The sequence below is a fragment of the Hyperoodon ampullatus genome (assembly GCF_949752795.1).
Source record: "Hyperoodon ampullatus genome assembly, chromosome: 6".
NCBI classification, from domain to species: domain Eukaryota; kingdom Metazoa; phylum Chordata; class Mammalia; order Artiodactyla; family Ziphiidae; genus Hyperoodon; species Hyperoodon ampullatus.
This window is the reverse complement of record NC_136919.1, coordinates 72,522,317-72,549,562: the sequence shown is the minus strand read 5'-3', so window position 1 is coordinate 72,549,562 and position 27,246 is coordinate 72,522,317. Positions and strand designations below refer to the sequence as shown.

General features: G+C 36.3%; 1 protein-coding gene across 2 annotated transcripts in view; it reads right to left on the bottom strand.

Moving 5' to 3' along the window:
• RFX3 (regulatory factor X3) overlaps positions 1–27,246 on the bottom strand; it is a gene marked incomplete at both ends in the record, with an annotated part of 249,349 nt that overhangs the window by 213,286 nt on the left and 8,817 nt on the right. For both annotated transcript variants that reach the window (XM_079706070.1, XM_079706071.1), the window contains one exon: positions 21,890–21,963. In XM_079706070.1, the coding sequence (XP_079562196.1) occupies positions 21,890–21,963 (74 nt within the window). The remainder of the gene's footprint in view (positions 1–21,889; positions 21,964–27,246) is intronic.

Sequence of the window (27,246 nt, the reverse complement as noted above, 5' to 3'; positions counted from 1 at the left end):
AGTGACAGTTATATCACAAATTCCCAGGTCTTCTTCATATGAATTGCTCTTAAAGCATGTCTATTTGATTCTTACTAGTGTGATAATTTGACAAACCTATATGCAGAATTTTACATTAATCACTATTATAGACCATTTTCATTTTAGCCAATCATTTCAGATGGCTAAGCTTTTTTTCAATCCCGATTCCCTCATCCAAACTATTAGCTTTCGCTCCAGCTTTATGTGATATGCAAATGTGATGGGCCTGTTTCATCCAAGTCAGTGATAAAAATGATTAATAGAACAGAGTGAAAGAAAGAGCCAGGTCATGTCACTAGAAATACCTCTCTCCAAGCTGACATCAATCCATTCATCAAATTTTTTCAAACATCTATGAATCTACCTGTCCTATTAAACAGTACCTAATTTGACCATCTATTTCATAAACATATCATGAGACACTCTGCCCAAAGCCTTGCCAAAATCAACTTACTCCACCTACATAGGAAAAAGAATTACACTAGTTTAGTATGACATATTCCAAGTGAACCCATGTAGTCTCCAGAGGACTGCTTCTTTTCTAGTTAAGTCTTCACAAACCATTTGTCTAATGATCAATTAAAGAACTGTCCCAAAGATAGACATGAAACCCACTAATCTCACAGTTTCAGAATCCTATTTTTACCCCTCTTTTTTGAAAATAAAAGCAGTATCTGCAGGATCTGAAGTCTTCTGGCACCTTTGGTACTGACCATAAATTGCTCAAAGAACACCAAACCATTCATTTACGGAAGCCATTTAATCTCAAAACATTAACTAGTTGAGAGCAGTGAGTGCTTTCTTATCACTGTCTCACCTTCTTTAAACTTTAATTCCCTTGCTACCATCATTAGTCTCCTTTACTGAACCTGAATATCATTTTCTTTTGATAGAGAAGTTGAAACCAACCCAGGAGTACCACAGCTCTGCCTTAACTGCAACATCTAGTATTATTACACACTATCTGACCCAAGCAATAGTTTATCCTTTTCTTTGTTTTCCTTCACGATCTGAGCAGAATATGTTGTGTTCCTTAGCATCTTTACAGGCCTCAAAACATTTTAGGACTCAGCCTCCTGTATGCTCCTCTTTTAAATTACTTTTCTATTTGTGTTCCAACCCTTTCTTATGTACGAGGATCACCTGTGCTTATGTTGCCAGTATTTCACCACAGACACTTCATGCATTCAATTAATGTTTTATTGCTTGCCAAATATAGGCAAGTCACCAAACTAGAGCAAAGGATACAAGGGACCTAAGAGCTTATCCCTGCCTTTAAGGAATCCAGAGGGAAAAAACAGACTTTGGGGAAGAAAAATAGGCTTCTATATACCAAGATAAAAGTAAGTGCTGTGTGAGCAGAGTACAGAGCAACTAGCTCAAGTATGAAATAGCTATTAAAGTCTTCATCAAGGAAATGATATCCGAGTTGAGTGTTGAGGCGAGGAAGTAGTCCGTTAAAGACTAGAAGTATGTGCAAAGGTAGGGTAATATAAAAAATACCTTGTTTTCATACAAGAGTGATTAACTTCAAGTAGCTGGGATTTAAGTTGCATGGAGTGCAAGAGATAGTCTGAAAATATAAAGTCAGTTATAAAAAGGCCTTGTGATTTAGGTGTCCAACACATAGGATAAATAAAAAGAAGCAAATTCTCTCTACAGAATACTATGGCAGCGATTAAGAGAAATCAAGATGGGCTTCCCTGGTGGCGCAGTGGTTGAGAGTCCGCCTGCCGATGCAGGGGACACAGGTTCGTGCCCCGGTCCGGGAAGATCCCACATGCCGCGGAGCGGCTGGGCTCGTGAGCCATGGCCGCTGAGCCTGCGCGTCCAGAGCCTGTGCTCCACAACGGGAGAGGCCACAACGGGGAGAGGCCACAATGGTGAGAGGCCCGCATACCGCAAAAATAAAAAGAGAGAAATCAAGATGTCTACCCAGTAACATGTACAGATCTTTAAAACAGTGCTGAAGGCAAACTAAATAATGTCTAGAGCATAATACCAGCAATGCAAAATTAAAATACATGCACATTGAGTATCGTATGCACACAAAATAAAGCTACATGTTTATACAAATAAAAGGATTCAGGGCTTCCCTGGTGGTGCAGTGGTTCAGAGTCCACCTGCTGATGCAGGGGACACAGATTCGTGCCCCAGTCCGGGAAGATCCCACATGCCGCAGAGCGGCTGGGCCCGTGAGCCATGGCCACTGAGCCTGAGCGTCCGGAGCCTGTGCTCCACAACGGGAGAGGCCACAACAGTGACAGGCCTGCGTACCGTGGGGGGGGAAAAAAAAAAAAAAAGGATTCAGAAAAAAAATATGACAATAGTTACCTATGGAGAGGGAATGTAATGAAGGTGGGAAATGGAACAAAAGAATTTTTTTAAAGTGTGTATGCATCTATTTGACATCCAAAGACATGAAAAAACTTAACAAGTGACAGAAGTTTTAAAGTCTGGGCATGGCAAAATCTAATGGGGTTTTTAGGAAGAAAGTTTGGCCCAGTGTGAAGTATACAGCCCTGTAGCTATAGTTTATTCTGGAGTCAAAGAGCATGGGTTCATCACCCTTTTTCTGCACATACTAAGTAGATCTTTATCATTCTGTTAGAAAAGGCTAGGTATCAGACTAAACTGCCAACAAGTAAAGAGGAATGTAGAACTCTTGGTAAAAGATGAAACTGAAGACTAGGTTTGACAGGGAGTCCATAGCTGCAAATAAAAGCAGTATCTTAAAGCCCAAATTTTTGGACTATCTTCGGAAATTTTATTGAAAACATTCCTGCACTGTGTAGATAATGAACTACATAAATACTAAGGGTTTCACCAAGCTGAGGGTCTGTTCCATTTTCTTATAAGTGTGCCAAAGGGAGAGCAATGAGAAATTAAAACAAAGCTTTGCTGAGTATGTCTTGGCAGCTCAGAGTAGGGATCTCTGTAATAAACTCATACAGGCCCTACCACTTGAGAGATGAATCTTGCATTACCAAGAACTGCTTCATCTGTACAAACAGACTTTCTATAGAACTATAACTGAACCCTACAGGCAAGAGCCAACATTTTAAAATTTCATCAAGCTCTAGTGCCAGGTGACAACTGTTTGCTGTGACATGATTTATGCAACACATTTCATCTAGTTATCTTAGAATCAAAGGAATTTTACCAAAGCGTTCTCATTCAGATAAACAGGAATGATTTCTACTCTAATCACATCTGTGAAAAGTGGAAAACACACCTGGGAAGTTCCAGGACAAGATCCTACTGATTAAATTTTGAGAATAAAGAACTTAAAAACAAAATTGGCAGCCTTATTGGGCATTCCTCTATTGTGAAGACATTGTTTTTCATTTGAATGCAGAAAGCTAACTAAAAAGCAACCAGAATCAAAATATATTTTAAAAGTTATAAATGATATATATAAATAATATATAACATGGTTAACAATATATATAACCTTACATTTCCACAGACATGTTCATGACGGTCAAATGTTTGTTTTTCCACTTGGTCTGTGCTTCAGTAATTTGACAGGGATTCCTTCCCCTCTGAACCTTCTCAACAAGTATCATTTTAGCCCCTGCTTAATTATCCAGCATCTCATCCTACTATCTTCTCACCCATTCTATTCAGAATAAGGTATACTTCAATAAAAAGTGGAATTTAGGGCTTCCCTGGTGGCGCAGTGGTTGAGAGTCCGCCTGCCGATGCAGGGGACATGGGTTCGTGCCCCGGTCCGGGAGGATCCCACGTGTCATGGAACAGCTGGGCCCGTGAGCCATGGCCGCTGAGCCTGCGCGTCCGGAGCCTGTGCTCCGCAATGGGAGAGGCCACAACAGTGAGAGGCCCGCGTACCGCAAAAAAAAAAAAAAAAAAAAAAGTGGAATTTAAAGGAGGGCATCTTCAATACTGACTCTAATAAAATTTTACTTTTAAATATTATTACCTAAGGAAGGTAAATATATTATCTATGGGTAATGAGATATGGGCACTAGTTCCCTTCCTCTTTATAAAATGTGTTCTTTTTTTTTTTTTTTTGGTGGTACGCAGGCCTCTCACTGCTGTGGCCTCTCCCATTGCGGAGCACAGGCTCCGGACGCGCAGGCTCAGCAGCCATGGCTCACGGGCCCAGCCGCGGAGCGGCATGTGGGCTCTTCCTGGACCGGGGTACGAACCCATGTCCCCTGCATCGACAGGTGGACTGTCAACCACTGCGCCACCAGGGAAGCCCCCAAAATGTGTTCCTTTTATAAACAGGAAAAACGATTTCAAATAACTAGGTAGTGACATGATGAGGGAAAACTATTATAACAAGTTCTCAATTTCAAAAGATGGTTATATGTATCAAAGGACCTTGGTCTAGGATCTTCCTTTTGCCTTCTCTCAGTTTCCTGGCTTACAACCCAACTTTAGATACGAATGCACAGTCATTAGCTTTGTCAAAGTGTCTGTGAAAAACTGAACAGTGGAAGGCAAGGACTGAGAAAATCTAAAAGTTACGTATCAGGTACTTAGAAAAGATACTAAATCTCTCTGGAACTTAAAATTAAATTCTATTGTACTAAAATGCCAATTTTTTTTATAATGAGACACATTAAGTGAGCACCTCAACAATTTATGCTAAATAAACTCTTGCACCTCAATCTACCCATGCATGAAATGAAATAACCTAATATTAACAATGTCACATAATAATTTTAACATTATGGTTAGGAAAAAGTCCTTGTTCAATAAAACGATTATTGTCCTGATACTTGCCAAGCTTTCCTCTATCTTACACACTCATAAGATAAATCAACATTTAAAAAACAACAATATAACATTTAATGTTCAGTTTTACTTTTCTTAACATTAAACTTGAAATTTATAAACTAGTTTATTCATATCACTTAGTCATCTCATTATTTGTACACCTAAACTGAGGTGGGATTTCACAGAATCTCAGAGCTAGTACATTACCTCTCATCCTCCCAGGCTTGAGAGGAATATTAGGGGCTAAAAAAAGCCCTTCAAGCAATATCACTAATTACATTAAGACATGATAGTAGTTAGTTATAAGCTACACATGTCCACTATCAAAAAAGCTCCAAAACACTGTTATTTTCTTGCCATTCCAAGTACACACACCTCTGTTTCTACAGCGAGAAAGAATGATATTTAGATGACCACCTAACCAATCAATTTCCTAATAGCAACATATTTTACTGTATGTACAATAGAGAACTACACACGCCTACCAATGCTTCTTTATATTCTTACTTTGACATATTTAATGTTCCCACAGAAAAATATTTTTCTTGTAAAATGACAGGTTATTATAATCTACAAAATACAACTTTTCCCAGTGAGTTATAACATCCTTGAGATTTACTATTTCTTTCTTATTTTCTTTCTTTCACTAATACTCACTTAAAATATACGGTATAGTAGTAATACCACAGCTGCCTTTAACAGAGTAATTTGTAACGTGGCTTTTTATGTCATTCTATACAGTAAATAAGTGTAAATGCAACTCACGGGGTGAATACTTCATAAAATATAATCATGCAAAGTATCAACAATATGCTTAATAATTTAGTTATAGCTATTGATTCTTATATCTTATGTCATTATGTGGGTGGTATTTACTGCAAAGTAAGCATTTAGCAAATTTACACAGGATAAAAATTTCAAGTTCATGATGTTTGTAAGAGGAAAAATGGAAAAGGATCTATTTAAGTACCTTAGGAAATTCTGTTTCATATAATTTAAACTTTTCAGGTAGTTTTGAAATCTCATCATTCTAATAAATGTTATAGGTATTTATAAAGGCAAGAATATGCTAGATGATTTACAGAGCATAGAGTTTCTCCTCAGGGGATTTACAGTCTAAGCTAGATAGCAAATATAAGTAGCAAATGTTTTTAAACCTTGTAGCAATGTTAAATTTTTAATACTCTTGAAAGTACATAAGAGAGCAACAAACTGTTTTCATCACATGAAAACATAAATTGAGTTTTGTGTTTCTTTATTAAACAATCTAGTTCATCATTTTTATTAATTTAATCCAAGTTCCCAATCCTCCAAAACAATTTTAAAAGATACTGTGTTAGTAAAATTGCATTTGTCATCCTCATTCTAAAGTTCATAGAATGTGCTTTACATGAAGGTAGAATGATTTTAACACCAACATGTAAAAAGCCATCCATCCAATAAGGTCAAGTCAAATCGATGACTAAGCAATTGGAATACATCTACCAGTCTTCTCATCTAAAAAGACAAAATAGAGCTACTGCCCTTTCAAGGAATAGGTTCTTGCTAGGAAGAAGTACAGTTAGAACAATATAATGCTAGATCAAAGTTTTTTCACAAATTCACTGCAATGCAACAATTATCACTGACAAGTCTTAAGAAGTTGAAGTATATATAAAGTGTGACTTAATGAGAATGTACAAAAGACTTTACAAAATGTTTTCAATGAAACAACAACAAAATGCAAGTATTAACACCTCTATGAAATATACTATCATATATTTATGGTTATTGAAATTAAATTCGCATCCAAATTTATTACATTTTTATTTTGCATATCAAATTTTACAAATACCTGCATTAATATACCCGCATAAGCTATTTTATTTTGTGTTTTATTTTGGTTTTAGGTACAAATAACCATTTGTAGAATATCTGAAAGGAAGAACATGCCCTATAGCATATATTAAAATATTTCTTATTTCAGTGACAAGAAATAGGTTGTTAGAGTAACATAAGTGACCATTCGTATCACCCAATTCATAAATCAATTGGTGTTTATTACTATTTCCAAAAATAAAAGGGGGGAATGTTCACCAACTTATTTTATGAGGCCAGCATTACTCCAGTTTTTAAAACAAATGACCAAAATATTACAAGAACATTTAACCACTACCAATATTCAAGAAAACAGACAGAAGAATGTAACAAAATCCTAACAAATCAAACCAATAACATATAAAAAGTGTAATAAATCATGATAAAATGGGACTTATCCCAGAATTCAAATGTTGCCTCATATTACAGTATCAATCAGTGTAATTTACCAGATTAACAGGCTAAAAGAAAAAAAGCATAAAATCACCTCAATTTAACCTTCACTCATATGTAAAAACTCTCTGCAAACTGGGAACAGAAGGGAACTTCCTCGAGGTGATAAAGGGTATCTAAAAAGAACCTTTAGCTAACAGCATATTTAATGGTCAAAGACAAAACATTCTCTTTCTAAGATCAGGAAGAGGATGAGGATATTTTCCCTTGCCATTTCCATTCAACATTGTAGGTTCTAATCAATGCAATAAGCCAAGAAAGATTAACAACTTATTGACCAGAGACATCTCAATACGTCTTTTGTTACCTGAACGTTATTGACCGGAGACATTTCAATATTCACTTACATAACAAATCTCTGGCCACAGGCATTAGTTTCTGCAAAAATCCCCCAGTCAATAATGTGTTAATAAAAGGCAGACAAATTGGAAAGGTAGGAGTAAAACTGTATTTGCCAACAACATGATTGTTCATGCAGAAAATCCTAAAGATTTTTTTTTAAAGGCGATTAGGAATAATAAGTACATTTAGTAACATTATAAGGCTATATGGTCAATACATAAAAAGTCAAGTATATTTCAATACCAGCCATATTATACTTCAGTACTAGCAATGCTAATATAAAAGTATCAAATATATGATACACCTAGAGAGAAACCTAAGAAAAAAAGGTATGCAAGAATTATACATTGAAAACTAAAAAACATTGGTAAGAGAAATTAAAGAAGACCTAAATAAACAGAGATATGTCACGTCCATGGATCATAATACCCAATATGGTTAAGATATTAATTTTCCTGAAATCAATGTATAGAGTTAATACAATTCCAATCAAAATCCCAGGAATTTTTTGGTGGAATTTGACAAGCTAATTCTAAAATTTATATACAAATTCAAAGGACCTAAAATAACCAGAACAATTTTGAAACACAAGACAAAATGAGAGGAATCATATACTACCTAATTTTAAGACTATGAAGCTACAGTAAACAAGAACATAAGGTACTGACATAAAGATAATAATAAAAAAATTGGAATTCAAATACACCCACACAAATATCATCAATTGATTTTCAATAAAGATGCCAAGGTAATTCAATGAAAAAATTATAGTCTTTTCAACAAATGGTGCTGAGAAAATTGGATACTCATATGGAAAGATATGAAACTTACTGTACACCATATGTAAAAATTAACTCAAAATGTATCGACAACCTAAAGAGAAGATTATAAACTCCTAGAAGAAAACAGACAAATTAAATGACATTAGGTTAGACAAAAATTTTAATACTCCACAAAAAGCCCAAAGAAAAAAAAAGATAAATAAACTTCATCAAAATAAGACCTTTAGGAATTCCCTGGTGGTGCAGTGGTTGAGAGTCCGCCTGCCAATGCAGGGGACACAGGTTCGTGCCCCGGTCTGGGAAGATCCCACATGCCGCGGAGTGGCTAGGCCCGTGAGCCATGGCTGCTGAGCCTGCGCATCCAGAGCCTGTGCTCCGCAACATGAGAGGCCACAACAATGAGAGGCCAGCGTACCGCAAAAAATAAATAAATAAATAATAAAAAATAAGACCTTTGTTCTTTGAAAAGACACGCTTAAAAAATGAATATGCAAGCACATCAATGTGAGGGGGAAAATTTGCAAAACATATTTTTGATAAAGGGTTTGTATCCAAAACATGTAAATATCTAAAAAGAACTCAATAAGGAGACAAAAACCATGATTTTTTAGAAGTAGGTAAACGGTCTGGACACTTTACAAAAGAGGATATGCAAATGACCAATAAGCATATGCAAAGATTCTCAACATCATTAGTCATTCTAGTGCAATACAAATTAAAACTACAATAAGTTACTACTACATACTCACTGGAACTAGAGCTAAAATTAAAAACACCGTCAATATTATGTGTTAGCAAGGATGCAGAGCAACTGGAACTCATGCATTACCAGTGGAGGTGCAAAATGGTACGTTTAGAAAATAGTTTGGCAGTTACTTACAACGATTAAGTATTTCCTTATCATATGACTCAGCAATCTTTCTCCAACTCATTTACCCAAGTGAAACAAAAACATATGCTTATACAAATACTTGTACCAAACGTACATAATAGCTTTATTCATGATAGCCAAAAACTAGAAACACTCCAAATACCCATCAACTAGTAAACAGAATAAACAAATTGTGGCATAGCCATACAATGAACTACGTCTCAGCAATAAAAAGGAACAAACTAGGGCTTCCCTGGTGGCGCAGTGGTTGGGAGTCCGCCTGCCGATGCAGGGGACACGGGTTCGTGCCCCAGTCCAGGAGGATCCCACATGCCGCGGAGCGGCTAGGCCCGTAAGCCATGGCCGCTGAGCCTGCGCGTCCAGAGCCTGTGCTCCGCAACATGAGAGGCCACAACAGTGAGAGGCCCGCGTACCGCCAAAAAAAAAAAAGGAACAAACTACATGATACAAGTACAGTCTAAAAAAAAAAACAGGTACAAAAACTACATACTGTATGATTCCATTCTAGAAAAGACAAGACAATAATGACACTGAGCAGAGGTATGGTTGCCAGGAGCCTGAGGACGAGGTAAAGGTTTGACTATAAAAGGTCATGAACAAGCTTTTGGGGGTGATGTAAATGTTCTACATATTGATGTGATAGTGGTACATCACCATATACATTTGTCAAAACTCATCAAATTGTACACTAAAAATTGGTAAATTATATTGTATGTAAATTATGCCTCAATAAAACCAATTAAAATAAAAGCAATCAAATATATGCTAAAGACATACATTGGTGAGAATGTCTGGTAACTTACCTATCCAAGAAATAAATGCAATTTGTTTGATTTGAATAAGTAAAAGTGCAAATGCTATAAAAAAACCCAAAAGGTTATCAGTGGAAAAGTCAGTCACTCTATCATCCCTATGATTCTATGCCTTTTTTCACTTCATTTATCTGCAAAGTAACTATATAAGTACGTGAGGACCTGCTTACTAATTAAGACATCTATATATTTTTTAAAATAAATTTATTTATTTATTTTTGGCTGCATTGGGTCTTCGTTGCTGTATGCGGCTTTCTCTAGTTGTGGTGGCTTCTTTTGTTGCAGAGCATGGGCTCTAGGTGCGCAGGCTTCAGTAGTTGCGGCACTCAGGCTCAGTAGTTGTGGCTCATGGGCTCTAGAGCACAGGCTCAGTAGTTGTGGTGCACAGGCTTAGTTGCTTCGCGGCACGTGGGATCTTCCCGGACCAGGGATCAAACACGTGTCCCCTGCATTGGCAGGTGGATTCTCAAACACTGCACCACCAGGGAAGCCCCAAGACATCTATATTTTAAAGGACACTTTATTAAAATAGAAGACTCTAACTAATAACATGTAGGTCATTATGTGCCCCATAGGGGAACCTTCCCAAAGCCCTTACAATCTGAAGTCTTTACTCTATAAATCAGAGTATCAGTGGTCTGCCAGCATCTTAGTATCTCACTTCTAACAACCCACCAATCCTGCCAGTCCTAAACTTTATCTCCTGGCAAATACAATATAAACCAATACTTATCAATATATCAATTTGAATATATTAAAAGTCACATTAAAATATCCTGGAAGAGGAACTACAAAATCAAAGCTAACATTCCTGTATTGCAGCAGCTAATAGTACACCTGGGAAGAGAAGGCATACACACAGGACACTTTTAGTAATAACACAAGATAATATATATGCCAAGATAGAGTGATGAGTGATAAAGACAGGAAGACTGCTAGGGTAGAAAAGAAAGCAAACATGGACTAGAATGAGGTATGAGGGACTTGATCATTCCTGAAAAATGGGTTTGAAAAAGATGAGTGAACATGAGGCTGACACAGATGTGACTATGTGAACATTTTCGATGTTGAAAGTAGAGACTACCTACCTGAATTGGAAGATTAGAGAGAAGTACAAGATAAGGTTGGAAAGATAGGATTCATTTACCCAAGTAACATTTATTGAGTACCTGTTATATGTCAGGCACAGTACAGAAATGGAGCTGTTTGGAAAGAAATTCCAGTCTTAGGAATTTGGTCTTTTTACTCTGTAGCAATGAAAGTAATAGAGTTGTACAGAGCTCATGGCAATTTCACATACATTATCTCAACCAATCTTCACAACAAATGATTGTATAGAATGGGGAAACAGAGGCTTAGGAAGGTATATATTTATGCTTAAGGTACTACAGTAAGAGACGAGGAGGAAAAAAAAAACAAAAACCAACCTAGATCTTCCTACTCCTAGCCCAGTGCTCCTTTCTTGCTCTGTTCTCTATACTATTAAGCTCTTTTTCTAAGGAAAACACTAAATCATTTTTTTTAAAGCATGATGTGATAAAAGCAGTATTTTAGTCAAATACATATGCCCATGTTGTATCAGTTGAATTAGAAGGCAAAGAACATGGAAGCAAGGAGATCAACTAGTACTCTACTATAATAATCCAGGAATAAGTGGGAGCAATAGGAATGAAAGTCAGTATCTATGAGACTATGTAAAAAGGTTCAACGAGGTGTCTTATTTGAAAATGCCAAGAGACTCAAAAATAACTAGGAGCGGGCTTCCTTGGCAGCGCAGTGGTTGAGAATCCACCTGCCAATGCAGGGGACATGGGTTCGAGCCCTGGTCCGGGAAGATCCCACATGTTGCAGAGCAACTAAGCCCGTGCACCACTACTACTGAGCCTGTGCTCTAGAGCCCACGAGCCACAACTACTGAGCCCGTGTGCTGCAACTACTGAAGCCCACATGCCTAGAGCCCTGCTGCGCAACAAGAGAAGCCACCACAATGAGAAGCCCGCGCACCGCAACGAAGAGTAGCCCCTGCTCGCCGCAATCAGTGAATGCCTGTGCACAACAACGAAGACCCAACACAGCCAAAAATAAATAAATAAAATAAATAAATTTATAAAAATTTTAAAAAGAGCATATAAAGAATGTCTTTCAAAAAAATAAATAATTAGGAGACCAGTAGAGCCACTCATAAAACTGAAATATCAATAAACAGATCTGTTTTGTTGAGGAAATCACCTAGTGTGGTCAAATTATTCCCCAAACACAAAGATACTAGGTCAGACAGAATATAAGTCCTTACTGGTAAAACCAGAATAACCCAGGGTTTACTGCAATTGGATACTTTATTTACAGATATTTGTAATTGTCTACACTTAACAGTCTAGACCCTCTCCACCAATCCCCAGAGGTACCTACAATCATAAAGCCCAGTAAGAGTTTACACCCACTTTCTGTAAACCTCTAAAATAGTTGGTACACCTAAAACTAAAGAACAAATGAACATGTGTTTAATTAAATCTATCATTGAGTCAAGGCTTTCTTTCAGGGGATCAGAGTTATTTGCCAGTAACAAGTAAATCCCTAATCAAAGGCATGCAACTGAGAAAGTATTTTAAAATCTATCTTACTTCTTAGATGGAAGTTATTTCTCAGAGCAGGGCTATATTCATAACTTCTCCCAAAATTCTAAAAATTTCCATTCTTTATATTAGTTTACAGACAACAATATTGGACTAGTAGCTCTTAAAATAACTATAACTCGAGATCCAATAGATAAACTAGTTTTTAAAAGAGATTAACAAAAAACTGAGAGCTGAGCCCAAATAAAACCATATGCAACCCGAAGTGGAAAGAAGAGAGGTCAATGCTACACTTTGCAATGGCCAGTAGAGGCTGCCAATGTACAAAGACATGTAGGGCTCCCCTCCACCTCACAGGCATACAAGGTGTTGTCACCAAAACAAAAAGCATTTCCATGGTATTGTATGAAGCCCAGCATTCTGGGCTCCTCACAGACCATTATTCAACAGCCATCACCAACTGTCTTTTCAACCGCAGCTTCTGGGCTGCTGTCGAACAAACAAAGGAACTGCAGGATATTTTGAGTACTTTTGAAAGATGATCACACTTAGCCACTCTCTGGTCAAAAGAAACCACAAAGCGTTTCACAATTACCTTTCCACAAATGATCCCTCAAGTTTCAGAAACATGTGAAAATGGATATTTTCACTGAAGAACAGCTTGATTTACAGTCTTAAAATCCTCATTTGAATAGATGTATTATTTGACTTCTTCAAATAAGGTGAATCAGTTAGAGTTGAAGGAAATTTTCAGTTACTGAATACAGAGTCACAATTTGATCTATAATTTGGAAGTATCAATCTTAAATTACAAATACTAATACGCTTAAAAAGAACTTCCTCACATTTGGCAGCCAGGTGAGATTCTGTCCGTCTGTGCCCCTCACCCAGAGCCAAGAAAACAGACACTCAAATGCACCAAGTGGCAATCATTTCTTAAAATTCACTTCGTGAATCTGCTCTACAGTTTTAAGAATTGTGTATCTGGTCCTTTCTGAGCTCCAAAACACTGCTAATTCTCGTAGAGAGGAACTTTGCTGTCAATCACTGCTCCCTTTTGCCACGCAAATATGTGCTGCAGCTTTCACTTGTCACTCCTATTGTATGCAATGTAGGCAGCTTAGCACTAAATCAATTTAAGGAACTGCAGAAGTTAAATACATACATTATTATGATGATGACAGAAAAGGCAATGAATGTCTCGCAGCTCCACTTGCTTTCTTTGTTAAGAAAGAAAAGCTAATTATCTGCAGCTGTCAACCATGAAGACCTAGACCTATTTAAGTCAACATTAGCCTTGGAAAACTGAAAACATTTCTCCTATTTTTGCCCAATTGTTTTCTTTTTGCAAGAAGAAATCTCATTACAAAATATTAAACATTCTGAAGGACAATGTAAAAACAAGCTGAAAAATGTAACACTAAACATTTGTATCCCTTTTCTTAACCAATTCATTTTAATATTTCCAAATACTGACTGCCAATTTTTTGTAATATCCATCCTCTAATTAGCGTAGCCAAAATTTAGACAGATATAAAGCCTCTCTACATAAATTCATATTAAAAAAATTCAACTGAAACCCCACAGACTAGTGGTTGCAATGAAATTACATCAAGATGATCAAAGGAGAAATTTTAGCCATTTATTTAATTAACAAAAGGAAAGAAAGAAAAACATGTTCCAAAGTTAAAATGCTGATAAATGACAGAAAATTCACACTGAATCACCAGCTTCTATGTTGTATAATGTTGTCTTTATCTACCAAACTTCCATTTTTCAATCTAGTCCATTAGAATCTAGAACTGAACAGCTAATTGGTTTTGAATTTTCTTTTTCTAAATTTAAGGATCAACTTGTATTATTTCCTGGATATCAAATAAGAATGAAAAGAACACTCTTAATAAGTGAAAAAAACCCCAAGCTTATTATCATCAATATATAAACTATGGAATCTCTTAACAGTGTGTTCTTAAAAGGTTTCAAAGGTCATTATTCTTAATTATGAACATAAACATTCTCTACATTTGCTCTTACTGAGTTTTCAGTGATAAAACATTATTTTCTTGTTATTTCTTTTGAAGAGTTCTTCTCACAGGAATACACTTAATAGTATTTTAAAATTCCATATTAAAACACTGCCCATTTAGCTGCCTAATGAATTTTTTAAACACATGTACCCCTAATATAAGCAAAACCAACACAGATAAATTGAAACTCAATCACGTAAGAAAAAATTTGACAAATGGCCTAACAGAATTATAGTTTTAAAAATAATAGCTTCATGTTTAAGTTCCTAAACCAGCCTTAAGGAGAAGTCTTTTCTAACTACACCTAACCCACAGTTCCAAGATTCTGATTTGCTACAATTCCTCCCTTCTATCTGAAGGAATCACTATTGTATTTGTAGGAGACAAGGAAGAAAAAGGTCAAGAACCGTTAACAGCATAAAAAGCAAACTCATCTCAGATCCAAGAATCACATGGGGAAATGGCTAAGGTATAGACACAGACATGGCCTGTGCGACAGGTAAAGAAATAATATAGTTAAGGAGCTACGCTACACCAAACATTAAGTAAATTTTCCACTGTCCCCAAACTAGTAATTGACAGGATCAAGATTCCATCGTAACTTTGGACAACAAAGCCCAGGTTCTTTTCATAACACAATACTACCTCCAAGCAGAATTCTTCTCTGGCTTTACATTTTTAGAAATCTGTAACTATCAAGATTGAGTGATGGTTGCCATCCTTTACAATTGATGATGCTGGTGACAGCATCATCCAAACGCACATACACAGCAGAAATGACAAAAATATGATTAGGAGGCAATCCTTTCTCTTAAAATGAGGAGGATAAGATAGGTGACCTTTGAGGGTCCTTCTAGCACTAACATTCTAATATTCTTTGGATTATTTATATTGCTAAGATATTTGGGAACAGATAAGAAGCCTGTGGCTATTTCTTTTCTAACTTTCTGAAATCTGTTCAAGATAATAATTCCCAGTTGATCACTATTTTATAAAAAGTTAAAAATAGCATCTACAACTAAGGTAACTCTCACAACTCTGTGAGATGGATTATTATTGTACACAGGTGAGAGGAATAAGGTTCAAGATTGTGGTGACGGGGCTTCCCTGGTGGCGCAGTGGTTGAGAGTCCACCTGCCAATGCAGGGGACACGGGTTCGGGCCCCCGTCCGGGAAGATCCCACATGCCGCGGAGCGGCTGGGCCCGTGAGCCATGGCCGCTGAGCCTGTGCGTCCGGAGCCTGTGCTCTGCAACGGGTGAGGCCACAACAGTGAGAGGCCTGCGTGCCGCAAAAAAAAAAAAAAAAAAAAGATTGTGGTGACTTGCCACAAATCACCAAACTACTAATAGAGCAATTCCAAATGCAGGCCTGCCCTACTCACAACTGAGGACACTTCCCATTATGTACTAGATGCCACCGTAACTTTATACATCGCCATAACTTTGTTACATGCCCCCTCACTTGGTCCTCAGAACAACCCTGTAATGAAACAAGGCAGGTAATATTATTCTGGCCTCATTTTACAAATGAGAAAACTGAGACTCACAGAGAATTTAAACCACTTGCTTTAGGATCCTTCAGAGTAATGGCAAAGTCTCAAACACAGGCCTCCTGACTCCACGTCCAGTGTCTGTCACTGTAATTTTTACTGTCAATTGCAAGTTGGCTTTAATATATCTTTGAAACATTTCTATGCCTACCCTGTGTAACCTGGTCTCTCTAAATCTGAAATCTACTAAATGTAAGTGAGCTCATAAAAGCATCACGTTTATGCTTCCATATGACATAACTTATGTTTCCAATACAGAATTTATTTTCCAAAGATAATTGTCTACGACTGTCAAAAAGATTTCCACCCAGATTTTGACTGATCAAGAACAAGGTTTCTAATACTAGAAAAAAATCCTACTTGGATCCCAATGGAAAAAAAGATGCCTAATTTGGGAGTTTGTTAAATTATGAATCAGCCTTCTCCTTGCTTACATCCACATAGGCCAGACAGTAGTATTGCCTTTCTGTCATTAATTCCTCAGAATCTTTCTAACCAAATGCACTGCCATTTCTGAAGGCCAGAATGATCTCATTTAGTAAAGCAGCTTCTTGCCCTTTCATTAGGCCCTAATCTAAATTACAGTATAAAGACATAAGGCTCTGTATTCGTGACTGGCTCATGAAAAAGGGCACTAGCTGGCCACGAGGCCTGATGAAGTCCTGGGACACAGAAGGGTTTTTTTTGGACTTTATCATTCCAAGAGCAGGGAATTTATTTTGAGCCAGAAAAATAAAATATAATCTTGGGCCACCTGGCTCTGTAACACTCTATATTTGTTTGGAAAGGCCACTGTTGTCAAGTTATTGAATGTTATCTCTGGAATTGACAGGAAGAGAGAAGTTTTTGAAAGCAGGCCAGGAGTAAGTATTAAAGCACCGGTGTAAAGTAGTATTTAAAAGCTTGGGCTTTGCCACAGTTCAAATCCTAGCTCATGGCCTTGGGCAAGGCACCAGTTTTCTTAATCCATTTTACCCATCTATAAAACTTAGATAATAACATTCTAGAGGAATATTTGTAACAATAAAATGATGTAACAGTTATACATCATTAGTCTACAGTTACCATTCAAAACTTATTCGATAATTATTATCTGTTAATTTTTGTTCTCCTTTTACTTTAGTTTGGCAGGAAACTACAGTTTCATTGCTTTTATTAAACCCTTCTCCAGACAACAAAGTGGAATTTAAATAGAGACTCACAATTTATGCTACACACATAAAACATGTGGATGCCTACCTTTAACAAAACTTCAGTCTATCTTAAGCAACAGTCACTTCTTTTTTTAATCAGATTTATAGTAGCTATTGTTTTGTTAGTGGAATGACTGGGTCACTGTGTCACTCAAGAATGAATACTAAACAAATATCAAATCTGCATCTGAACTTCAGTGGGACTAGTACTGCTGTTTTACTGGACCACTGTCACAGTATCCTGATATTGTTATACGATAGTTATTTTCTTTGTATTAGGTAGTTTTCTAATCGTGTTTCATAGCAGTACTACGACCCAACTGTTGCAGCAACAATACGATCCAGAGGTGATACGAACAGGCTATTTACCCCCTTTCTCTTTGTGAAATCAGCAATGTGGCTAAAAATATAAAAATAATTAAAACATACAGTTAGAAAAGCAGCTCAATCAAAACGCCATCCAGAATGTTGCCAAACAGCACTGTTATCAGTTCAGCAGGCCAGATTCCAGACTGACTTACATAACCCCTTTTGTATCTCAATGGTGGGCAAATATTTCACCTGCACTTCGGCAGGAATGGCCATCGTGATGTATTGAATTGAACTGTCCCCACACATGACTGCTTTCTCCCAAATCAAAGTAGGCACTAAAAACTGGAGCAAAAGTTACAGTCTCAGGCTAGGAAACAACATTTCTGTCTGTTTTCTACTTCAAGTATTAGCTGCTATGCAGTTTCCTGCTCGGTGTCAATGAAAATAGGTACACATCTTCCATGTGAGCTGCTGGGTGGGTTCTCTGCTTTCTCCACATAAACCTAAGAGATTTATGAGTTATCAAAAACACATTTCAAACTCCAGGTTCTAAGCAAGAAGACTACTTACAGATCAACAGACAGAAGTTTAACATAGAAGTACTGAATTAAGGGCTATAAAGGTAAGGATCAGAGAAATTTGTAAGCTTACACAGAAAAATAAATATGAGAAGCTCTCTTGACCAGCCTCATTTACCCAACTTGCTAATTGAACCCACACTCTCCACTTCCTCTGCAACCATATGGACAGATGCCCGTGGTGTGCTGAAAACTCACGGTATGCAGACTACTCTCTGGTACGCCCCTCACTTCTGCTCCCTAATGCTGAGTATATCTTCTCCCCAAATCAGTAGTATTTGCTGATTAGGGGAGTTTTATTGTTACTGTAATTAACAAATTTAATTATATATTAGATAAACAATGAAAGCAAAGACAAAAGCTAACGTATCTTTAAAAACTAAGTCAAAAGCTTTGAAAGACTTGATAAAGGCAAGTCACTACAGAACAGTGCTGTTGACATAGGCAAGGGTAAGAGAAATATAAAAACTAGTGGAAATCATAAAATATAGAATAGTGGCTCTCAAACTTTAGCATGGAGGCCTTGTGAAAACAGATTGCAGAGCCCCACCTTTTAGTGTGATTCAGTAGGTTTGGGGCAAAACCAAAGAATTTGCATGCTAAGAAACTCCTATGTGATACTGATGATGCTAGTCTGGGAACCACACTTTAGAGAACCATTGCTTTTCAATTCTCTATAGTTTTAATCTAGAGAAACAAAAAGGAAACTGGAAATGATTTGTTATAAATATAGATTTAAGAAAGACTTGTTGTTCCAGTCAGCAAACCCATACTATAAGGAAAGGCCTTGGCCCTAATCAAAAGACAGTCTATTTATATGCTTTGAATTAAAATGTTAGTGGGATGTATGCATCATCTTTTATGATCTGTATTAACTGATTTTTTTCAATTAATAGACAAACTATGAGAACCAAACTCATCAGAAGAGATCTCCTGTCAGATACGGGTTATGAAAGTATTACCAGTCTAAAAATCCCTTCACCTTCACTATTTGTAAGAGGAAAATTCTAACGTGATAGAATTGGTTAAAAAACTTCCTAAAAACACAAGTTTACTATATCAATGAAGCATTTAAAATAAAAGTTTGCGTATCACTATCTGCAATTTACATATGAGATTTCTGAGTCGGAGAGGATAAGAAACATATCTTAAGGCAGTCAACTGAGGGGCAGAGTCAAGACTTGAATACAGATCTGCCCCCACATTCAAAGTGGCTTTTTTTCCCCCAAACTTATAACATTGCAGTATGAACTTTGGAAGAGTGAAAGACAAGTTAGAAACAACGCTGAGCGCCCAATCAATCTACATGTCCACAAAATAGAAAAATGCCCAAATTTATTCAGTTGTGAGGACTAGGTGGATTATGAGCATTATATGTTCTGTTTTGAATATGATCATAAGCATCATCCATAAGCTGTACTTACTATTAAATGGCTAGCTCATCAAATATAGGGCACTGGAAGAGAGCTGGTCTACCATCACTGAAGCAAAGTTTTTGGCAACACAACCCCACTTAGGCAAGAAATCTGTGGAGAATGGATGACAGAAAGATTCACATGCAGATACAACAGGGTAAGTGAAATGGAGAAAAACACGTTTAGAGAGCGTCAAAGAAGCACATTAGGTATACACTGAAGAAACGCATCCGAAGATACAGCATTTATGGACTGCTTGGAAACAAGAGCAGACAAGCCACCCAGTGACAGCAATCACCACTATGATGATGCCATTAAAGCACGCTTACCATTTTAGAAACTACAGGTAGTGACAAAAGCATTTTATCGTTGCCTTATAAGGTGGTGATGTCTAACGTAGTATCATATGAATTCCAAAAGTAAAGAGGATCATATCTGTTAAAGTATGAAGGAATTCAAATATCCAGTTTTACACATTCAAGCTAATATGTTTAAAACACTAGCCCCAATTAGTATTCTAGTATTTGAGATCAGGGAGCACTGTGAAGATTTGTAATAATTATAGGAAATCTCCTAAAGTAGCTATTCTGTTTCTTTAGAAAGTGATTTAGGAGTAAATAAAGACCTAACATAACCTAGGAGTGGTTAGGGTGGCCACTATAAAACAAAACAAAACAAAACAAAAAACATAAAATAACAAGTGTCAGTGAGGATGCAGGGAAATTGGAACCTTTGTCCACTGCTGGTGGAAATGTAAAATGGTGCAGTTGTTATGAAAAATAGTATGGAGGTTGTTCAAAAAATTAAAAATAGAACTACCAAATGATCCAACAACCCCACTTCTGGGTATATATCCAAAAGAACTGAAAACAGGATCTTGAAGAGATATTTGTACACCCATGTTCAATATAGCATTATTCAAAGTAGCCAAGAGGTGGAAGCAACTTAAATGCCCATCAATAAATAAATGGATAGCATGGATTGGGAGTTTGGGATTAGCAGACTCAAACTATTATAAATAGAATGAATAAACAATAAGGCCCTACTGTATAGCTCAGAGAACTATATTCAATATCTTGTAATAAACCATAATAGAAAGGAATATGAAAAAGAATATATATGTATAGCTGAATCGCTTTGCTGTACAGCAGAAATTAACACATTATAAATCAACTATACTTCAATAAAACAGAACTGAAAAAAAACTATACTTCAATAAAATAAATTTTAAATAAATAAATAAATGGATAAATGGTATACCTGGAAGGTATTGAGGGTTTGGTTCCAGACCACCTCAATAAATCAAATATTGCAACAAAGTGAGTCACATGAATTTTTGGTTTTCCAATGCATATAAAAGTTACATTTACAGTATACTACAGTCTATTAACTGTGCAATAGCATTATGTCTAAAAAAATGCATAAACCTCAATTAAAAAACTTCATTGCTAAAAAATGCTAACCATCATCTGAGCCTTCAGCAAGTCATAACCTTTTGCAATAGGAAAATCAAGTCACCATAACAAATATAATAATAATGAAAAAGCTTGAATTATTGGGAGAATTACCAGAATGTGTTGCCAAGACAGGAAGTGAGCAAATACTGTTGGAAAAATGGCACCGACAGACTTGTTTAATGCAGGGTTGCCACAAACCTTCAAATTCGTTAAAAAAAAAAAAAAAAAAGCAATATCTGAGAAGCACAATAAAGCAAAGCACAATAAAATGAGGTATGCCTGTACAATGGAACATTATTCAGCCTTAAAAAACAAGGCAGTCCCGTCATATTCTACAACATGGATAAACCTTGACGACATTATGCTAAGCGAAATAAGACAGTCACAAAAACACAAACACTGCATGATTCTACATTTACGAGACATCTAAAATAGTAAAAGTCCTAGGAAGTGGAATGGTGGTTACCAAAGGCTGAGGGGAGGGGAGAAAGGAGAATTATTCTTCACAGGTATAAAGTTTCAGTTTTGCAAGCTGAAAAAGTTCTCGAGTTCTGTTGCACAACAATGGGCACATAGTAACGTGTTGTACTGTACAGTTAAAAATGGTTAATCTGGTTAGAGAAAAAAAAATAGGAATAAAAATGTCTTGAAAACTTTGGTAAGCTTATAGAAAAAGTACTAAAAAGGTTCACTGTAACTTGCTTAAGAAACAAAATAATCTTACTAGATTCAATTTTAATCATCATAACCTCTTAATAACACTAATTTCTATAAAATTCTAAGAATCTATGATTTAAATTTGTTACTTATAATGGAAAGGAGGTACACCATAACAGAATTACTTGGAGGACTTTTAAAATATTACTTATTCTCACCCAGAGAGATGCTCCCAGTTGAGTGAGCCATCATTACTGATGCAACTGTGCTACATTCTTCAACTGTGCTGGGACTGAAAACAGATTGAGAATTGCATTTTTAAATGATAGTTTAAATCAGTAATAAGAAAATTCAATTTAATCACTTTTCCTATAATAAGGAGATTACATGTATTGTTTGATATAATTAAACTTTCTTCACACTATAAAGCTAAACATGGGTTTTATTTTCTGAAGGCATATATGTAAGACATTATAAGCGTGGCTGCTTGAACAATGAACAATCCTTGTTATGAGATCACATATGCATTTGGGCTGGGTACCCATGGAGAACAGAATCAACAATATATGGAAAATGCAGGCAGAAATACCTCTCAAGACTTCTGAAATATTCTGTCCAGAACATTTTTCTTTTTGATAACCCTTTCCTATGTGCATTTATCTCCAGATGCCTTTTTCCCATGATCTCCTCTCTTTTCCAAAGCATTTTTCTCATCGTTTCTTTTCCATATTTAGAGGAAGGGGAAGAACTAAATTTTCCATACCCAAACTTTCAGAAACAAAGTAAAGAGAATCTCTCATTTCCATACATTACTGACTGTTTCATTTCCTGGGAAACAAAGCTACCTTTTAAGAACCCAGGGTTAATGGAAACTTATCACGTTGATCTCACTTTGGTGCATTTTTCACTATGGTAAAAATACCATATTTTTAAAATCTATTGATAAGTATCCAATAGTGTCAAAAAATGAAGCCCCAAAGAGGATCCATTGACCAATATTCTCTACTGGTAACATTCCTTAAAGATTACATAAACATATTATTTTATATGGAAATTACACATTATAACTTCTACTCTTTAAGGGTATATTTGAGCTCTGTAATATCTTTTTTTTTCTCATTTCCTGCCTTCTTTTGTGTTAAATAGATATTTTCTAGTGTATCTTTTTCATTCCCTTGTTGTTTCTTTCACTATAATTTTTTGACTTATTTTCTTAGTGGTTGCTCTGGAAATTACAATTAGCATTTTAATTTAAAACATTCTAGTCTGGATTTATACTAACCTAATTTCAATAATAATTTACAACTTTCCTCCAATATGCTTCTGTTCCCTTGCCTTCCTTTTTATTATTATTGTCAAACTACATCTCTATGTGTTATAAACCCATCAACAGTTTTATTATTATTGCTTTGTGCAGTTGTCTTTTAAAACATGAGAAGATAAGTTAAAAGAAAAATGCATCTATATGTATTTTTATATGTAAGTCTTTCATAATACCTATGTAGTTACCTTTACCATTGCTCTTTATTTCATGTGGATTTAAGTTTACTGCCTAGTGTCTTTTTGTTTCAACGTGAAGGACTCCCTTTAATACTTCTTATAGGGCACGTTTGCTAGTGACAGACTCTCTCAGTTTTTGTTTATTTGTAAGTGTCTTAATTTCTCCTTCATCTTTGAAGGAGATTTTAGCTGGATACAGAATTCCTGGTTGACAGTTTTTTTCCCTCAACTTTGAAAATGTCTTCCAGCATCCATGGTTTCTGATAAGAAGTCAGCTATTGATCTTATTTGTCTCTTCATATTTTCAAGATTTGTCTTTCACTTTCGTAAATTTAACTATGATGTCTAAATTTGACTATGATTTGACTATGATGGATTTATTCTACTTGGAGTACACTAAGTTTCTTTAATGCGTAAATTAGTATTTTTTCAGCAAGTTTGGGAAGTTTTCTGTCATTTCTTTTAACATTCTTTCTGCTTTTTGTGGGTGTTTTTTTTTTTTTTTTTTTTTTTTGCTCTTCTTCTGGGACTCCCATTTTCCCATTATGTGTGTGTTGGTACACTTGAGTTGTCCCATAGGTCTCTTGAAGCTCTGTTCATTTTCATTTCCTTTCTACTCCTCACACTGGATAATCTCTATTGAGTTACATTCAAGTTGACTAATATTTTCTTCTACCAACTCGTATCAGTTATTGAGCCCCTCTGGTAAATTTTTCACTTTAGTTATCATACTTTTAAACTCCAAAATTTCTATATGGTTCTTTTAAAATAATTGCTATGCTTATTGATATTCTCTTTGGTAAGATAACAATTTCACACTTTCCTTTAATTCTTTAGACATGGTTTCATTTATTTCTTTAAACATATTTACAATAGCTGACTTAAAGTCTTTGTCTATTAAGTCCAAATCTAGGCCCACAGGGACACTTTTCTGTTAGCTAGTTTTTCACTTTTTTTCCCATGTATGTAGCATACTTTTCTATTTCTCAAATTTTTTGGTTGAAAACTAGACATTTTGGATAGTTTTAGATATCTATTTGGATATCTAAATAGATATCTGAAACTATCTTTTTAACTAGATAGTTATCAAGCTATCTAGATAATGTATTTTAACAATTCCGGTAGCAGAATCTTCTACACTGCCCCACTAAGATTTTTTCTCGCTAGTTCTCTTCTTTTTCTTGGTGTTGCTTACTTGTTTAGCACTTCCATGAACTAATTCTGTAGTCCCTGCATTATGTGGCCACTGAGTATTCTTCTTTTTGTTTTTAAGCCTGGCTTCCTGGATCAGTATAATTTAGTGGTCAACCAGTGATTGGTCAGAAGATTTCCTTAAATGCCTTGCCTGTATATCTTCCACCCTTTGCCAAAGCTAAAGGAACCTTCGTGAGAAGCCACACTTTCAAACTTCAGGTAGCTTGTAAGACAGCCCTAGCTTTCACTTCCTTCTTGCACAGAGCCTCAAGGTCAGCCAGAGGTGGATCTTCTCCTTTCCCAGGTCTTTCCTGGGCATATGCACAGCCTTGCACATCTGCAATCTTTTAGATAACTAGAAATATGTTGGAGCTTTTCAAAGTTCCCTATGGTTGGCTAATCCTCCAGGATTTCCTTCTACATTCCTGGCCAGGCTCTTGTTTGCCCCACCTGAAATCACAGTCTTAAACAGTGGAGATGTTGCCAACAGTTGCTATTGTTTCAGTAAAGCCCAGTGGGTAGGCATTTTCTTCCCCCAACTGAGCTGAGCTCTAAGGTCAAATCAATAGCCAATCACTCTCTGAGAACTGAGTTTTCCCAGGGAGATACAAGTTGAGACAAAATATCAACTGTGATCTAGGGATGCTGCTTTTCATGGATCTCCAAAAGTGGTCATATCTCTCCACTGCCTGCAATGCTGCCAGTTTCTGCTATACCACAAGCTGGGGAAGGAGGGAGAATGGGAGTAGGCACAAATTAGATGCCACTGTCATCTCAAGGTTCAGTAGTCTTCTCTTGGATAGACAATTTTCAGTTCATTCTCTGGCTTTGATCAATTGCCGGAATTCTGAAATGGTTGATTTTAGTTGTTTTGCGTTTTTGTTGTGTTAGAGGGAAGGGAGTATACTGAGGCCCTCACTCCAGCAATTTGGAAGCCAATCAAGCTTTGTAATATTTTAAATCTATCTTCATGTATTTTTTTAAAACAAAAAAACATTTTTAACAACAACAAAGTTGTTTTTGAAAAATTATTCTTATAAGCGTTTAGATCACTGGTTCTCATCTCTGGCAGAAACTTACAAAACATTTTGCAATTTTTTAATTTTTATAATTTTATAATTTTAATTATATGGGAAAATAAAATATGCAGTATTTATAGTTAAATAGGAAGAAACTGATCTATGAGAGGGAAAAGATAAACTGCATGAGTAATGTTTCACTGCAGCATATCTTTCCTGTTAAGTAATATGTAAATGATCAGAAACTGAGGTGAGTCCATGTCTTAGTTTTACTCTCAGCCCCAAAAGGCTTCCCAAGTCTTTGCGGACGACAGAAACAAGTTCAAGAGAGGCAGAAAGACTATGCCATCTTTTCTTAGCTGGCTAACCTAGGCCAAATCCAATTCAACTCTGACAGGGATAAAGAGAGTCACAAAAGACTGGGAGTAGGAAATTCAACAAAGAAGAAGAATCAGAGACCTGAAAATAGGAAGCAGCCCAATCACCTGAGATTTCTCTGAAGAGACTCAGCACAGAGAGACTGGGTTTACCTCAGGCTTACCCAAGTATCGGCCAAACCTGTGTACTTAAAGGTTCAGTAAGATGAGCTTCTGGAAAGGAAAAATTATCCATTACTATTCTCTCTCTTCAACACTGCCTGACATTAGCAAACCAGAAAAAGACCAAAACTGTCAAAATAGGCCAAGAAAGGGAAACACCCTTTAGCAAGACTTTTATTTTCAAGTACACTGCCATGCTTCTCTAGCTTTTCTATTACTGGGTAACAAACCACCACAAAACTTATTGCTCAAAAAAACAAAAACTATTTTTTTGCTCATAATTCTGCAACCTGGGCTGGGCTCAGCTACTTCTTCTGCTCATCTTGCTGGGGGTCACTCACATAATTGCTTTCAGCTGGCAGGTAGGAAATGGGCTCAGCTAGAATACTAGGATTAGGGTGACTGGGCTTCTGTCTCCATGTAACCTCAGAGCCTCTCTCTCTCCCCCTGCCCCTCTTCCTCTCTCCCTCTCCCTCTCTCCATGTGGCCTCATTTCCACATGGTCTCTCTAGGAAGGTAGCCAGATTTCTGACATAATGGTTCAGGTCTCCCAGAAACATAAAAGCAAAAGCTACCTGGCTTTCTTAAAGCTTATGCCCAGACTTCAGACAGCTCTAATTCTGTTGCATTCTGTTTGTTAAAATAAGCTACAGGCCCAGTCCAGATTGAAAGGAAAGAGACTTCACAAGCGTGTGAATACCCTGAGATGTGGTTCATTGTAACCACCATCAACATAATACAGACTACTAAAACATTAAAGCCAATGTTCAGATGACTGGAATGGCAGCAAACACAAGAAACTATAAAATGGCTAAAGTTAAATGAAGACTCGTCAATTATAGTCAGATTCTATTCTCTGTTCTTTCCCATACTGAAGGTCAATCTAGGTTCAGTGAGAATCTTAATTATCGGTGGAAGGAAATGAACCTGATTAACCACTTATAAGCCATATGATCTTGGACAAGTCTGTCATTCTCTACAAGCCTCAGCTCCTCAATTGCAAAATGGAAAATTATACAGGCCCTGCTTTTCTTACTGGAAGACTGTACAGAGCAAATAAAACAAGAAATGAGAAAGAGCTCTGAAAACGAAACTGCTATACAAATATAAGGAAGTAATATTTATCTGACAAGATCCTAAGTATAGTCAGTCTAGCTAGGCTCCATTCTATTAATAAAATTATAATAATCATAGTTAATTAACTCATATGCTAAATTACTACCACAGCAATGATATTATATATAGTAATGGGCTAAAATTATGTGTTGCTACTATAAAGAATAAAAACAATAATACTAATGATTCATTGTTGTCTAATTATAT